Raw genomic sequence first — 14,952 nt, 5'->3', positions numbered from 1 at the left:
TCGGAAAAACAGTAACTCTTTAATGTTTTTAGAACAAAGTGTGGTCCTAATCATATGAACCCACCCCTAAGGCTCATCCAAGCCAACCTTTGCCGGCTTCACTATTTGGCATGCCATTTCCTCAATAATGCATTTGTTGCTCCTCATCGGAGGACGAAGAGGCCGAGAGACGGTATTGCTAGGTTAATGAAGTGAATGTTTAATAAAATTTTCTATTATTCTGTTTTGACCCCCAAATATTTTAAACAATTGCTCCTATAAGTTTTTCTAGAGTTTCAACTGTAGCTTTAATTTCTTTACTTCTTCAAATAGGTCTTACAAATTTAGTTCTAAGCTTATCAATTATTTGCAGCTTCTAAACATTAAATTTGAGTTAGGTTCAAAGGGTATTGAATTATAGGATGTTTGGAAATAAAGTTTAATATATGTTATATAAAATTATTATATATTTATAGCATCATGATGACATCACCTGGTTCTTAGATGGGTTCGACCCGAATTGAATCCATTGACCCCTGACCCTTGGGTTCGACCGAGTCACTGTCCGATCCAAGTTTTAAAACATTGCTTTAAACCATTTTGTCTAAGCTTAGATATATTAAGCCCTTTAGTGTTTGGTTTGATTTGTAGTTTTTTCTAATATTATGTTTTCTAATAGTAGGGGAGAGAGGGAAGGTAAAAAAAAAAACTTTCACTATTGAAAAATATTAAAAGTTCTAATTTTACCCTTATTTGCATTATTCTACTTGTTTTTTTTTTGTCAAATGGTTGAATCCTATTTTTAAATGCATTTTTAGAAAACAAAAAATAAGATTTCTTTTCGGCGTTGTTTCTAATAATTGCTAATTTAACGGTATAAATGTCTTTTTACTTAATTATTAATGCATTTAACCATTTTGTGTTAAATTTTTTCTTGTTTTATTTACTGAAGTTAACTAAATTAAGCCAAAATTTTATTATTTTACTTATTTAACCTTACGACTTTTTCAATCTTCAAGAATTCTTGAACATTTTTCACTCTACATGTATTTTCATTTTATCTATTAAGTTCAAGCATTTAATTTAATTGCAAAATAAATAATCTCAAATGTATTATTGATTTAGTCAATATATGGGTTAAGTTGACAATGAGGATATATCCGCTGATCCTTGCAACAACTTTGCACATTTCTCTCCATTTTAGTCGTTTGTAAATCCGCCCTAGTGCAATTGGAGATGTTTTATATGAGATTTGTTTTAGTCTCCATGTTGACTATATATAATTAGCTAACAAGAAATAAGCATAATATTTGTTTCTTTTTTGTTATCATGCAATATGACTATCCAATAGCATACCATCAACAGCTTCATAAACAAAAGGGAAAATGCTTATTATCCAATAAGCATAATAAGAATTCCCCATAAGAAGAGGGAACATGTGTAAGTCGAACTTTCTTTTATTTTTATTTTTTTGGGTGCAAGTAAATGTGACTTTCATAATAACTTTTAAAATGTTTAAAAGCAGTCACCAGAACTTTCTTCTTTTAGGGGGTCAATTTACTTTAAGGTTAGAACCATAGTTATTAAATCCGGCCCCGTCCGGCGGTTCGACCGGTCAACCTGGTGAACCGGCCATTGAGCCGGACCGGTTCGCTAATTAGATCGTTTTGACAATTGACCCGTTGACTTTTCAACGGATCGACGGTTCAACCGATCAAACCCGGAGAACCGTCCGGTTTTGTAGGAATCCGCCGGGTTTGCATGTTAAAAATATTTGGAAGATGCTGTAGTGACGCTTCGAAACCAACGACCTTCTGTATTTAAAGAAATGCAACAACCGCTACACCAACAGCTCACTAGTTTAACATTTAGTCTTTTTTTATTATATATTAGACTTATTCTTATTTTAATTTTCCAAAACCTAATTTATTTGGAATCTTTTAATAAATTTTATTACTCTCCTGGCTCTATAAATTATGAAATGAATTTAAAAAATAACATATCACATAATTCATTCTAAAGGCAAATATCGTTCCTAATAATTTTTTGCATTTAAAATTCATAAATAAACTAGATAATTATACTTAGATAAAATTTTATTCTTGAAATTTGATGGATTACTAATTGAATTTAGATTTTGTTAATTCTTATAAGAATTAATGATTCTATAATAAATTAGACTAATTGAGCATTTACTATGACATAATTTATTATAGTTTTAATCATATCAAAAATTATAAAATATAATATTTAAATATATTTCGTGACCCACCGGTTGAACCACTCACCCACTGGTTGAACCAGTAACCCGTTCACCCACCTCTTTCGCCGGGTTCCCCTCTGGGCCGGGTTTAATAACTATGGTTACAACTTAGAAATGTACGAGAGAAATGGACATCAGTAACGAATAAAATTTTCTGAAAATGTAATACGGCATAATAAGTCACTGAGGAAATTTTACGTTATCAAAAAAAAAAAAAAAAGAAAAAGGATAAGTAGTTGAAGCTTGTTGGGAAATCGGTCTAGAAAGGAAACGGCGTCGTTCTCCAGAGGAAGGGATTTCATATTTTCATCGGGTTCTTGCAGGGTAGTTGCCAAGGCTTCAGAAGACTTCGAAAAAATGGAAGAAAGAGACAAGGAAAAGGCGAAAGGAAGCGAGAGATGGACTGCAGCGATCACGAATTTATCAGAGATAGCGGCTAATCTCGATTCACTTCAGAAGCTACTAATGAAGAAGGCTGTATATGTTGACGAAGAGACTTTCGCCAAAGCCTCTCTCAGCTCTGAGCAAGCTCGAACTATCAAGGCACTTCTTTGGCTACCATTATCAATTTGATTAATCTTATCTACTCTATATTATTGGATTCTTTGAATATTCATGCAGTATTTGACTAATTTTATTCTGGGTTCTCCTTGATTTGGTATGTTTTGTTGGAAAACTGCTTTCGTTTAGAATTTATTTATATGATATTTGAGCTAAAGTATCTCAGATTTTGTTCTAATTCACTGAATATATCTTATTGGAGTGCTGGAAAGATTGAATGTTTGTTTTTTTAATTGACTACGTTCACCTACTGTTGTCGGGCAATTTTACTGCGATATTCCTTTTCATTTATTTGTTTTTTTTTTCTTCTGCTTCATAAATGGGATGGTTATAATTGGAGTTTTTTTGGCTTTTTGTTCCTTACGTTGATGATTGATTTAGTTATTGACATGGTATTGAGGTGATCTCCACTTGTCTGCACTAGAGCTGTTGATTTTGGTCAGTATAAGCTTCTAAACCAGACTTAGTATAGTTTGTTTTCTGCGTTCAAGCTGTATCTTTTAGTTATATTATTCAATGTTGTTACATAGATGTCGGATTGCATGCTTTTGTTGCTTGTGAGATTTATACAGCTTCAGGCTGCAATCAGATGTAAAATTCAAGTGCTTGGCACAGCAAAGAGCGCATAAATCTGTGCACTATTATATATTATAGTTAGAGCAACATGTACCTATTGCCGCATAAGAGGAAAAAAAGAAGAAGAAAATGTATCAATTGTTACTGGGGTTGATACTGATTTAGAAGCCAACTTGATCATAAAAGGATTACAATGGGTACACTTTAAAGTGATATTGTTCTTTGCTATTTGAAGAGTAATTTAATTTTCTGAAGCAAGGATCTTCAATAAATGTAAGAGAATCCGAAAGACACGATGCTTTAGGTGGATCATAATGCACAAAACTGAAGGTTACAGATCAGTTTGGCCCTGATCAACTGACATGTATGGGTCACTGGCCATTCAGACTAGCATGAAAGGAATTCTCGATAGAACAAATACTTCAAAGGAAAGTATACTAAGTATACACTTTTATTCCATAAGTCATGTGATTCAAAATAACACTAGGTTGTTTGAAAATGTGTACATTCTTGCAAATTTCTCATAGACCAAACCATATACTTCATTGTTTGATTACCTTGTGTTATTATTGGTTTGTTATGATTATGGATAAAGGCCATGGAGTTTTATATCTCTATGAAGTTCATTGCTGAAAAATCTAGTTTCAAATCCTTGTGTTCCAAGTTCCAACTACAAATAATGATCAGCTTTTAATTCTATTAAAAGACTGAAATTCTGACTGAGGTGAGCATATTGAAGGGCTGTTTTGAAATGGCAGGTTCTTGAACAAAGAGTTGAGACCTTGGAACGGGAGTTAGATGCTGCCATATCTGCTGCAGCCCGTGCACGAAATGAAAAAAGACAGGCTGAGGCAGCACAGAAAGCTGCCGAACTACGTGCTTTGGAGGTTACGAGAGAGCTTGAGAACACTACAAGTACATTTTCTTTTCTCTCCTGTAGTGTGGAATAAGCACCTTATGCATCATTAAAGAAGAGAAATGGAATCAATCATGTTCTAGGAGATTCTTGACCAAAATAAACTGTGGTCATAACATAAGTTCTAATAAAAGTTTACATCTATTTCTTTACCTTTTCCTAGTGCATTTGTCCTATATTATTGAAGAACTCTGGTTATGTTGGGGTGATTGCTTGTGTTGTTGGGACTTTGACAGTACTTTAAAAGCCTGCTTATTATGCAATCTTGATCGGTGGAAACTTTTGGTGTTACATGGGCATCTGCATCTGATGGAAGTTCATATTGTAAAACTTTCGTCTCATTTGCAATATTTCCACCTACAATCTTCAGATTAAAAGGTCTTTGTAGTAATTATTCATTAGGGTTAAGTTGGTTAAGTTTTTCTGATTTATGTCTTATACAGTCTCAGCAAATAAATACCCCATACTATTCTCATGCTTGGGGGAATGGCTACATAATCAGGTTTTCCAAAACCTATCCCGAATTTATGGTCAGATCATGTAATGATGGAGTAAGTTGAAAACTAAATTGCTTCTCCATCTTGTAGTATCTTTGCTTTGAGCCTTTGTGCAGTGAACTTTCTTGTTGAGATCCTAAAGTAATTCTAGATATTTTTATAAGTTGCTTCCTTTGTCTGTCTCAGATGAACCCTGACTTTTCTCTCTTTCTAAAATTGGATTTTAATAGGCTAAAAATCTAAATGCTTTCCCAAAAGTCACAAAGAGCTAGCCTAGTGCGTGTTCCTGCCTTTTAATTGACGTTGGGCTACATGCAATGCTGCTTCAGTATGTTGATGTTAAAAGTAATGAGTGCAATACTTGGAAATAACTGCATGGGAAGGTGAAGGTGAACTGCATCATCTACTGTTTTAGACCCAATAACAGTCTGGAGCAGGCTTTAGCTGATTTGGTCATCTCCTGTTGTGCATACCTTGCATCAGTTTTCTATTCTTCTGGCCCCAGCCTTCAGAGAGTTATTTAGGTCTTTCTGCAATTTTGGTGATGGCCATGTTATTTCCTATTTAATTTCAAGACTATTAGCTAACAAATTTGAGAGAAGTTTCTCTTTGTCACGCAATACTAAATCTTGTAGTTATAAGATCTGCTTGTGACAGTTGCTTTCACCCTAATATGTTTCTCTTTTGCAGAAGTATTTGAATTGCACATGGAAGAGTTGCGAGCAAAGCAAGAAGAAATTTCTAAGCGGGACAATGAAATTAAGCTCCTAGAAGCTATAATTCAGACACTCGGAGGCAGAGAGTCACTCAAATGATTAAGATCCATCTAATCACTCCAGTATGTTGTTCATTCTTTGCTGGGAAACGAATAGCAGGATGTCTGTATACGTCTCTTCATGTATATTACAAATTCTTGGAAGGAGTTCTGGGGAAGTAATTCTGAAAATATAACCGTTCTCCATTTTCCAAAAACTACTCTATTCTGCTTAACATCTTATTAACCTGGTTGACTTCCACGATCCTAGTATGCCACTAGTGCCTAGATGGCTATTGTTTTCGTGATTGTTATTGGTCCAATAACATAATTCATTGTTGCTCCTTGTCTGGAGATTGTTATGCACTCCCCTTTTTATCTTTTTCTCCCCCTAAATTGAGGAATTGGCTACTTTATCAGTAAATTTTTGTGCTACAATGAGATTTGTGATGCAGGTGGGTAGTTCCACTAGAGCAGGAACAAGAGATACGGTCTTGAACATGAGGTTAAGAATGCTACAGCTGACTATTTTGAGAAATGTCAAGTAAAGAAATGATGCAGCAGCACCTCTAGTTGAACTTCTACATACTGCACAATCTTTCTGTGAAAGTGTTGGGTCAGCCCTCCAACACTCCATTCATGTGCTGAAAAAGTCTTTCTGATGACGGGCGCCAAGGCTGAATGCTAATACATGTATACTATTGAAAGTAAAAAAAACATATCGTCAAGACATCCTAAAACTAAGATAAGTCTGAGTCAATTGAGGAACGCTGGCAAGTGACATCCATAATGTACTGCTTTTATGATATGAACTTCCCAATTTGAGCTTGGGAAAGTCTACAAGTCTGCAAACTAAGACTAGATGGAAACGAAATTTGATTTACATTCAGAAAGTAAAACATTATTTTCCTTAAAGGCTTATTGGTTAGATGCTCCATCTGTTGAAACTAAGAGGTCAAGGGATTGAGTCATCATGGAGCGAGTGGAAAAATACTATTCATCAATTTTTTAGAAAAAAAAAATATTTTCCTTAAAGGAGAAAATCATTTTGTATATTTATGGGCGGAGGAGACAATTGAAAGAATAAACACAGCAATGCACAATTATACACAATCAATTATTGCAACATCTCTTCTCCATATAATAAAAAAAAAAGATAAATAAAGTATAGAAAATAACTAAACTATCGTGACATTTGGTGTGCCCGGTGACCAAATAATGCCTAGTTAAATTCAAAAGATAGCTAAAAAAAAGTAACAAGCACATGAAGGTCAAATTTTATGGAAGTAAAGCACTGTAATGTAGGATCTACCCATGTCTACAAGGTAGTCCTTAAACAGTGGTAGTTATACAAGCTTTTCTTCTAATTTTAAAACTCCAATAAATTTTTTTTGTTTGTAATTTATTTTAAGCAAACAGTAAAAAGGTATTTTTCCAAATTCTTGTCCAACTATCTGAGTTCAATGGGTGCAAAGTGTCTAAAAACTAAAGTGCAATCTATATCTATATAAACTTGAGAAAGGATTTTCCGCAACAAGCATCCACACAGCTTCCCACTCCCAAGTTCCATTTTTCTAGCATTTCACATTTAATTTAATTTATAAAATATATTCTTCTCAACTTTTGCATCTACTCTTCACATTTGAAATTGTTGGTTATTTTTTAAAATTATTTCATTTCAAAATGTTAGTTAATGTGCATGTTATTCTGTTTGAACTTTAACTCATCACATTCCCAATTGCCATGCATTATTTACGATTCTACTCCAATGAAGGCCATGCTTTCATGTCTTCTTAAGAAGAGATAACAAATATAACCTCTTTTCATGTCTTCTTAATTTTAATAAAGGGAAATGTTATTTGCACTCTCATTTTTGTTATTCACACTTCCACAATCATTTTGATATTATAGTTTTCATTCATTAGATTATATGATAAAACAAATGGTGGGAGTGCAAATAATAAAAAATAGAGTGCAAATAACATTTTCCTAAGTAAGAAGTGGCTTTCATGCCTTTTTAATTTAAATAAATAAGAAGTGACTCCACTTACATAGAAATTTGGTTTGTAGTTTATTAGCGGGAGGGTAAATAAAGACAAAAACATTGCCAAATTTAGTAAAAGTAAAACAGTAAATGACAACAATTTATCTTTTACCTTAATAATCCTAAGTAAAAGGGCAAAATTAAATACTCAACAAAAAGGAAATAATGTCGTGGAATTAAAAAGTCAAGAATGGTACCATTCATGGAATCTAAAGTATGAAATCATTAAATAAAAAGTAAAGTACTACTGGCCTTTTAATGTGGAAATTTTGATTTGAAATATTCATTTTTGATAAAAAAAAAAATAATGATAACAACAACACCAATTCTAGCAAAAAATTTTTAAAAGTAACATTACAGTTTAAGAGAAAGATACAAAACAATCGACCACCCTAAAATACTACTTAATTTGTATATATTTGACCCAAAAATTGTTCCTGATTAGATTTGAATAAGAGTGCAAAATCCAAATACTAAGGATAAACTTTTGGTATCACTAATTATTTTATGTATTCCTATTGCTGTCTTCATATGTAAATATGTATTATGTTAATATATATACATATATATATTGATTGTTGTACTTGAGGGTATTATAGATATTATTAGTTTTACATTTCTATTTGTAGATATTTATAATTGCAACCATTGTAATCAATTTTTAATTTTATATTTTCATTAGGGTAGGTAAAGTTAAATATATTGAGTTGTAGGAATATGAATCTAGAGGTTCGGTAGGGGAAGGGAAGGAAATAGTGAGCAGTTTAAGAGTGGTGAGAAAGGTTAAAGAAGAAATGTGGGTTACAATGAAGGGCGGAGAAAAGGGAGAAGAAGAAAGGAATATGACAGAGATGACAAAAAAATAATAAAGAGAGTGGTAGCAAGATAGAAGGTACGAAAGTCGAATTTTGAGAACTCTAAAAACACATATTACAGAGATTTTTTAAAAAATATATGTTAAAGTTTATGAAAAATTCTAATCTAAATGCAGTCAACAATTTTAGGGGCACAAAATAGGAGAAAGAATTTTTTTTTCTAAAATCTGAAGAAAATAAATTGGTTATAATTTAATTTTTATATTATAAGTTTTGATAGTTAGGTATAACATAATATGTTTTGTCAGATATTGATAAATTGATTTTTTAAAGAAAATGCTTCTCAACTTACCACCCAACCTAACCCCTTTCCTTAAATGCATTAACAATTCCTTTATCATATAAATCATTATAAATTAAAATTTTTTCAACATGTTAAGCATATACTTCTTTAAAATTTTTAGTCTATATATAAAAATTATTCTGTACCACAATATATAAATATATACAAATGTTATTTTGATTTGACATATAAGCCTGTGCATAGCATGGGTTAAAATGCTAGTGTGTCTAAAATTAAGAGTTTAAATGTAAAGTGTTTAAAATTAACTTTAAGGTGCAAAGTGAAAATGCGGTACAATTTAAGGGTGTGAACTGCAAAGTGGAGTTAGTCCAGAACAAAATCAATCTAATAAAGCTTTACGATAAGCACGAATTGCCGCACCCGAGCCTGCCCAATTAAGCATTCATGCGGCTTCGTCACCGCCTTTCCGTAATATTCTCCTAACGTCTCTCTCTCTCTCTCTCTCTCTCTCTCGAAATTTTTGGTACGACCAGTGGTAAGTGGAGAAGCGTAGCAAGCAGAGTATTTTTGAGTAGCCATGGAAGAAGGGCCGTCGCGCAAGCGCTCTTTTGTGGAAGACGACGATCAATCCAACAAGCCTCCCGCGTAACTCTCTCTCTCTCTCGTATAGTTTGGAATTAGAAATATGAAGCCCTAATTTTGGGTGACACCATTCCGATTGAATTTTGGGTTTGGGATAATAAGGTATATATACTTAGTTGATTGAGGTATTTTGATAACGGTTGCTTCTTTCCTTGATATGCTTGAAAAGAATTTAACATGTAGATTGAATTAATACGGTTTGTGTGTCAATAGGTGTTCCCAGCAATCTAGACGTCTGGTTAGGTTACTGATTTCGAGTGATTAGGGATTGTTTTTTAAAGTGTTTTAGAACTTCTGGAGTTGAGGGAAGGTTGCTTGCAGTTAAAAGGCTGAGTAAAACACTGTTTCGTTCAGTGTTTTCATTGAGAAACTTATTTGGAGATGATCATTAGTGCAAGAAGTTGATCTTTAATCTTGTTTGACTTGGCTTTTTAGTAGTTGTCTTATTCGTGGGGGATTGGTGAGAGAGAAATTGTATGTGGCTCATTAATTCTCGAGTATCTTGTTTATTTTGCCCCTTTCTCGAAGCCTTCCTGCCGCTAGAGATTGGAGAGGAGAGTCTGGGACTTCATTCCCTTTATTTTGCATATGTCAAGCTTGTTATTGTTTAGAGCTTCTGTAGCTCTATACCATGTCAAAGGAGGAATTATGGTGCTACGCATATCTGACGTTTTCACTTTTCCCATTTATTTGCAAATTTGAGTCATATATAATCGTAAAGGACAGCCTGAAAAAGGGATAGGTCTTATGGCTGCCAAATGATGCTTTTGTCACTCTTTTGAAAAAATTATATGTTCTTGACCATAATTCCACAGGTCATATAGCTTTTTATTTAGTATTCTTGAATTTTGCATTGATTTTGAGATGTGTCTCATGTGCAGTCAGAAGAGGGTCAGGTTTCCAAAAGGTAAAAAGGTGAAGACTGGGGATTATGTGGTGGATGACCAACCTGGTGAAGATGGCCCCGTTCGTTCGCAGGATCCTCAGCTTGTGGCTAAGGAGCGGCGAAGGCGCCGAAGTCAGATGGCAGCTGACCTTCTTGATGAAGAAAATAGAGGAATGCTTCCTGACATAATGAGGGCTGAAGTCCAATATGAGGTGTGGTTTTTTGTGGCATTTGGCTTGTGGTCTTATGCAAGCATTGATGCATTTTTTTAAAGCATTTGTTCCCATGTTGGTACAATTATTTTTTTGTTTCTATTTATCTATTGTGCTTTTAAACTGTATTTAGAGATGTGGCTCATCGGAGGAGAAATAATTGGTCTATGATCTAACAGTGAAAAGATGATGCTGTTCTAACATTTTTTGATGTTCCCATTAATTACCCCTACTTTTTTTACAGTGTTTGGAACTTTTACTAGAGTTACTGTTGCCAACTTTTTGAGATTTAGAGTTCTTTGTCCAATATTGAAGCATGCTTTGGTGAATGAGTACTAGTATCTTGCCTCAACTCTCTCTACCTTTCTGACACTTTCAGATATTTAATTATATTTTCTGTTGTCTGCAGTCCTGCTCGTGTTGTTCGCATGACTGATCATGCAGGCTTTTAATATGTCATTTTATGATATACGTGTTGTCTTCCTGAATTCCAGAATTTCCTACTCTTTTCTTGATAGGGGAAAAAAAACTAACTTATCCAAATAGAATGAGTTCAAATGCATGGTCCTTTCTGTCCAGTGTATAGATAAGAGGCATATTTATATGAAAGGCAAAAAGGGTAGGCATTAATGCTACCTTACTTTTCTGCAGGATGATGAGACATTTGTTGAAGATGGGATCCAGATAGAACCTTTTAATCTGGAAAAAGAGAGAGAAGGAGGCTACTTTGATCCACAAGGAAATTATGTTGAATTTTTAAATGAGAATGAGATCAAGGTGTGAATGCAAATCTAAGATGCATATATTAGGCACTTACACGTTTATGGCGCGTGTAGTCGTTATTTTTATATTTGTGTTCTTGCAGGATGCATGGCTTGATAGCATTGATGCTAATAAAGATTTTGCTGCAAATACCTTTGCTGTCCCGAAAAATGAGGATGATGTTGCTGATCTTTCATCTGACGATTTGGGGAAGATCAACAGGCGCATCGCTGACTCCCTTGAGCCTGGGGAAACGGTGAGACTAATTTCCCCATTTTCAGTTATTGCTGTTCTATGTGAGATAAGGATTGAATGTCTTTTCTTAATATTTTGTATTGTCTTACAATGTGGAAAATGCAGTATTTATTTTTTGGGCGAAACCATGCAAATGGCTTCAAAGTATGCTGTCATGAACATTTTGCCATTTGAGAGGGTATTTCATGTCATTACCACTTCAAATTAAAATATAGTTGTGTTATAAATGTTTTTACCTGACATGATTTGCTTTCACATGGATTTATGCAAGTTTGCTAAGAGAGCCAAGTTGATTGCTTTGATGTAATTTGAGATTTAGTTTATTAAAAAATTTGCGTATCTTGTCATTATTTGCAAATAGACTTTTCTTCTGGATGTTATCTGCCAGAGGATGTTGAAGTAGCCTTTCTTTGTCCCTGTGTTCGCATTTATTGTGGGGTTTTACCCATGGTGGAACCTCTACTTTTTTGGAGTTTTTATTCATCATAATCATAACTAATCAAGAACCGTCCTGGTATAATCCTTTTAAGGGTCACGAATGCCTAGATTCAGTTGTTGACTTTTACAGTTAATTTCTTGTTTTGTTGTTGTGGGTGGCATTTTGCTACTATATACAGGTTCTGCAAGCCTTGAGGAGGTTGAAAGGAACCTCAAATAACAGGAAGGAAAAGATGTCAGCAGAAACTAAACAGCTTTTTGATCAGTTGACTGAAGATGCTATGATGCTGATGGACAATGGAGATTACAGTTCAGTATACTCTCTCAGTGTTTAGAGACTTGATCCTGGAGGGAAGAAAACTGACATATTTTGTTATTTTGGTATGGCAGATGTATATAATGAAAAACAGGAAACTTTTCAGCGTGAAGCAGGTATGGTTAGTTGCTTGTTTATGTCTAAACAGCCTTTACCATATTTGTTCTGGTAATCTGATGTACAAGTGCTATTGCTGACTTGTGGAAATTGGAAGGTAGCCGCAGAGTGTATTTCATTAAGCCTTTCCTGAAATCAGAAATATAAGTTCATATGAGAAGACAGAGAGTGACAGGGGGATAAATCTTGAAGACATTGAATTATGTTGTGTGTGAACTTCTGATGAATAATAGCATATTATGTGTTTTTCTTGTTCTCTAACAGCTTTTTGTGGCCTATACACTGAAAGACAAATAGTCGGACAAGCGAAGTTATAATTGGTGCTGAGTTGTCTATCCTACCAGAAAGTTTAGTTTTGTGTGGGTTTCCCTAAATGTGTCCATACCTTATTGTAATAATTCCCTTTTTCTTGCATTTCTTTCTTGATTTTCAGAGGGATATGAAAAGTTAGCTGCGGCAAGGAGGCAAGGCACTTCCATTAGCTCAGGACCAGGGAAATCTGGTAGTGTCCTTGATGAGGACTTCATTCCCAATGGAATGGACAATGGGAAGGCTGCTTCTGTTTTCAACTTGGGCAATGGTGCTTCATTGAATAGCTCTGCTGCTGCAGACAACATTGGTGATGGATTTGATATGTTTGGTGAAGATGATGAAAATGCAACTTTCAATGCAGTCTCTGATGGCAGTAATCTTGATCTCAGTAAATCTAGTCAACATTCAGAAGGTAAGGCTTGGACCCCAAAATCTGCTTATTTATTATTTAAAATGGTACATATGCCACCACCTGAATTTTGTTATAACTTGCAAGTGAATTCCATTGCAGGTGGAGATCTGCAGGATGATTATGTATACGATGAATCTTCTGGGTATGCCTTGATCTTAAACCTATTAATTTAAGACGCAAAATGAAGTAGATTTGCTTCAATAACAACATTGCCTCAGCAGTGAAAGTAGTTAGGATTCTTTGTTTTTTACTCCAATGCCGAATGGATAAGTCGAAAATGGAAGACAAAATCATTAATGAATCTGGATGGCTGAGGATAGGTTGAGTGTTTCTTTGCTTTGGAATGCTTGTTCAGTAAGATGTGCACAAGCAGTTCCTTGCTTCCAAAGTTTGGTAATTGGGAAGGGATGGGTGATTTCAGGCATGATTTTTGGTCTGGTTTTGCAAAATAGAGTAAGAAACTGTGTTGGTCATGCAAGGAGACAGACTTACGGAGCATTCCTCTTTAACCTTCTTTTACTTGGGGTTTTGTTAATTCTATTTCTCATCTTCATTGGTTCTTGAACCACTTGCGAAAATTGAGAACTTGCCCTCATGTTGTGTTGTAACAGTGCAATCAATCATGAATATTGGTTACTAATGTTTTAGGTATTAGGAAGATTGTTCTACATAATTGAATGTTTGGTAAGTAGCCCGTTTCAGTTATTGAAGACAAATGTGATGTGAACCATTCAAGCAGAAAGTTGGCTCAGTCCATCTTAATTTTGCTTCCTCCGTTTGGTAATGTGCTTGGGACAACAATTTGTGCTGGACCGCTTGGATTTATGATTTTGAGCCCTTCGAAGATTAACAAATATCTCTGAATGTTTAAACCTTGGAAGTTGGCTTACAATGTCCGATCTTTCTTGTGTTCAGTTATTACTATAGTAGCAGGCTGGGTTACTATTATGATCCGTCTTCGGGGCTATATTGTTATGCGGCATCGGGACAATGGTAATGTACTTGTGTTTAATGTTTCTTGTCTACTATTATGTTTTCAACCGGGAGGCACACTCAATGAAATTTAACCTTTTTACGTGTAGGTTTTCTTATAATGAGGAATCAGGCACCTATGATGAGGTTAAACAGGCTGCCTACACCATGAGCTGATTGCAATATGTATGTTAGTTTAAACATCGCGGAGTGTTGTGTACATACTACGGAGTTCTGAGGCTTGAAACAGATGGCTGTATACGCTGATCTTTGTGCTGTTAACACTACTACCTTTATGGCTCTATTTATTAACTTGTCTGCTTATGCCCACATTGGCACGCTGTAGAGATTCAATTCCTATGTGGAGTCTTGTAGATGAAAGTTTCGGTGTAGTCTTGAAGCTCTTGCATGTTATTTGTTTCCTGCGTTTCCCTTAGCCTTGGGAATTATTTGTTTTTTTACTTCTCTTTGCCTTCGCTAAACCATAGAATGAAATACCACCGTTCAAGGTCTGATTTTCATCATGGATATCAGCGATCTGTTTACAGACATACTTCGAGCTGTTGACTCTTTTTTTTTTTTTTTTTTTGTTCTTTTCCCGTAAAACAGATTTATACCGGCCAATAGAGAGGCGTAGAATGGCAGCGTTGATTGCAGTTTGCGAGTTTACAGAGCATATCGAAAGAAGAAAAACCACTCAAACACGAATGAGGGAATTTAAGAAAACAAAGAAGGGGGGGGGGGGGGGGGGGGAGGGATACAACTTCTTTTCCTGTGTCTTGCGCGTTCGCCGGCTGGCATGGAGGAGGGGAAAAAACGAGAAAAATAATGTCTAGAATTGTGCAACATTTATTTAACGATTTTCTCATAATTAGTCTACCTCAAATTGGAATCTTTTTTTTAAAAAAAAAGTATTCTA

At 34.7% G+C, this 14,952-nt stretch overlaps 2 protein-coding genes across 4 annotated transcripts; both read left to right on the top strand.

Annotated features, from left to right (window-relative positions):
* The first annotated feature begins 2,533 nt into the window (after positions 1–2,533).
* LOC113726655 (uncharacterized) lies at positions 2,534–5,912 on the top strand. Its single transcript, XM_027250487.2, has 3 exons — positions 2,534–2,785; positions 4,138–4,294; positions 5,483–5,912. Exons 1-3 carry the CDS (start codon positions 2,600–2,602, stop codon positions 5,605–5,607), a joined length of 468 nt encoding a protein of 155 aa, XP_027106288.1. The 5' UTR covers positions 2,534–2,599; the 3' UTR covers positions 5,608–5,912.
* Positions 5,913–9,127: 3,215 nt separating this feature from the next.
* LOC113726654 (uncharacterized) lies at positions 9,128–14,425 on the top strand. 3 transcript variants are annotated; one of them, XM_027250486.2, is made up of 10 exons: positions 9,128–9,354; positions 10,233–10,449; positions 11,101–11,226; positions 11,315–11,467; positions 12,084–12,213; positions 12,295–12,336; positions 12,771–13,061; positions 13,161–13,203; positions 13,977–14,054; positions 14,144–14,425. In XM_027250486.2, the coding sequence occupies exons 1-10, from the start codon at positions 9,287–9,289 to the stop codon at positions 14,208–14,210; spliced, it is 1,215 nt and encodes a 404-aa protein (XP_027106287.1). In that variant the 5' UTR covers positions 9,128–9,286; the 3' UTR covers positions 14,211–14,425. The 3 variants fall into 3 exon arrangements, with proteins under 3 accessions (XP_027106287.1, XP_071931126.1, XP_071931125.1); XM_072075025.1 differs by lacking the exons at positions 13,977–14,054; positions 14,144–14,425 and adding an exon at positions 13,764–13,915 and having other exon boundaries at positions 9,145–9,354; XM_072075024.1 differs by lacking the exons at positions 13,977–14,054; positions 14,144–14,425 and adding an exon at positions 13,754–13,915 and having other exon boundaries at positions 9,145–9,354.
* Positions 14,426–14,952: the final 527 nt, after the last annotated feature.

The sequence above is a fragment of the Coffea arabica genome, chromosome 2c (genome assembly GCF_036785885.1).
Source record: "Coffea arabica cultivar ET-39 chromosome 2c, Coffea Arabica ET-39 HiFi, whole genome shotgun sequence".
Classification (NCBI taxonomy): Eukaryota; Viridiplantae; Streptophyta; class Magnoliopsida; order Gentianales; family Rubiaceae; genus Coffea; species Coffea arabica.
Note: the sequence above shows the minus strand (reverse complement) of the source record. Positions and strands in the feature narration are given on the sequence as shown.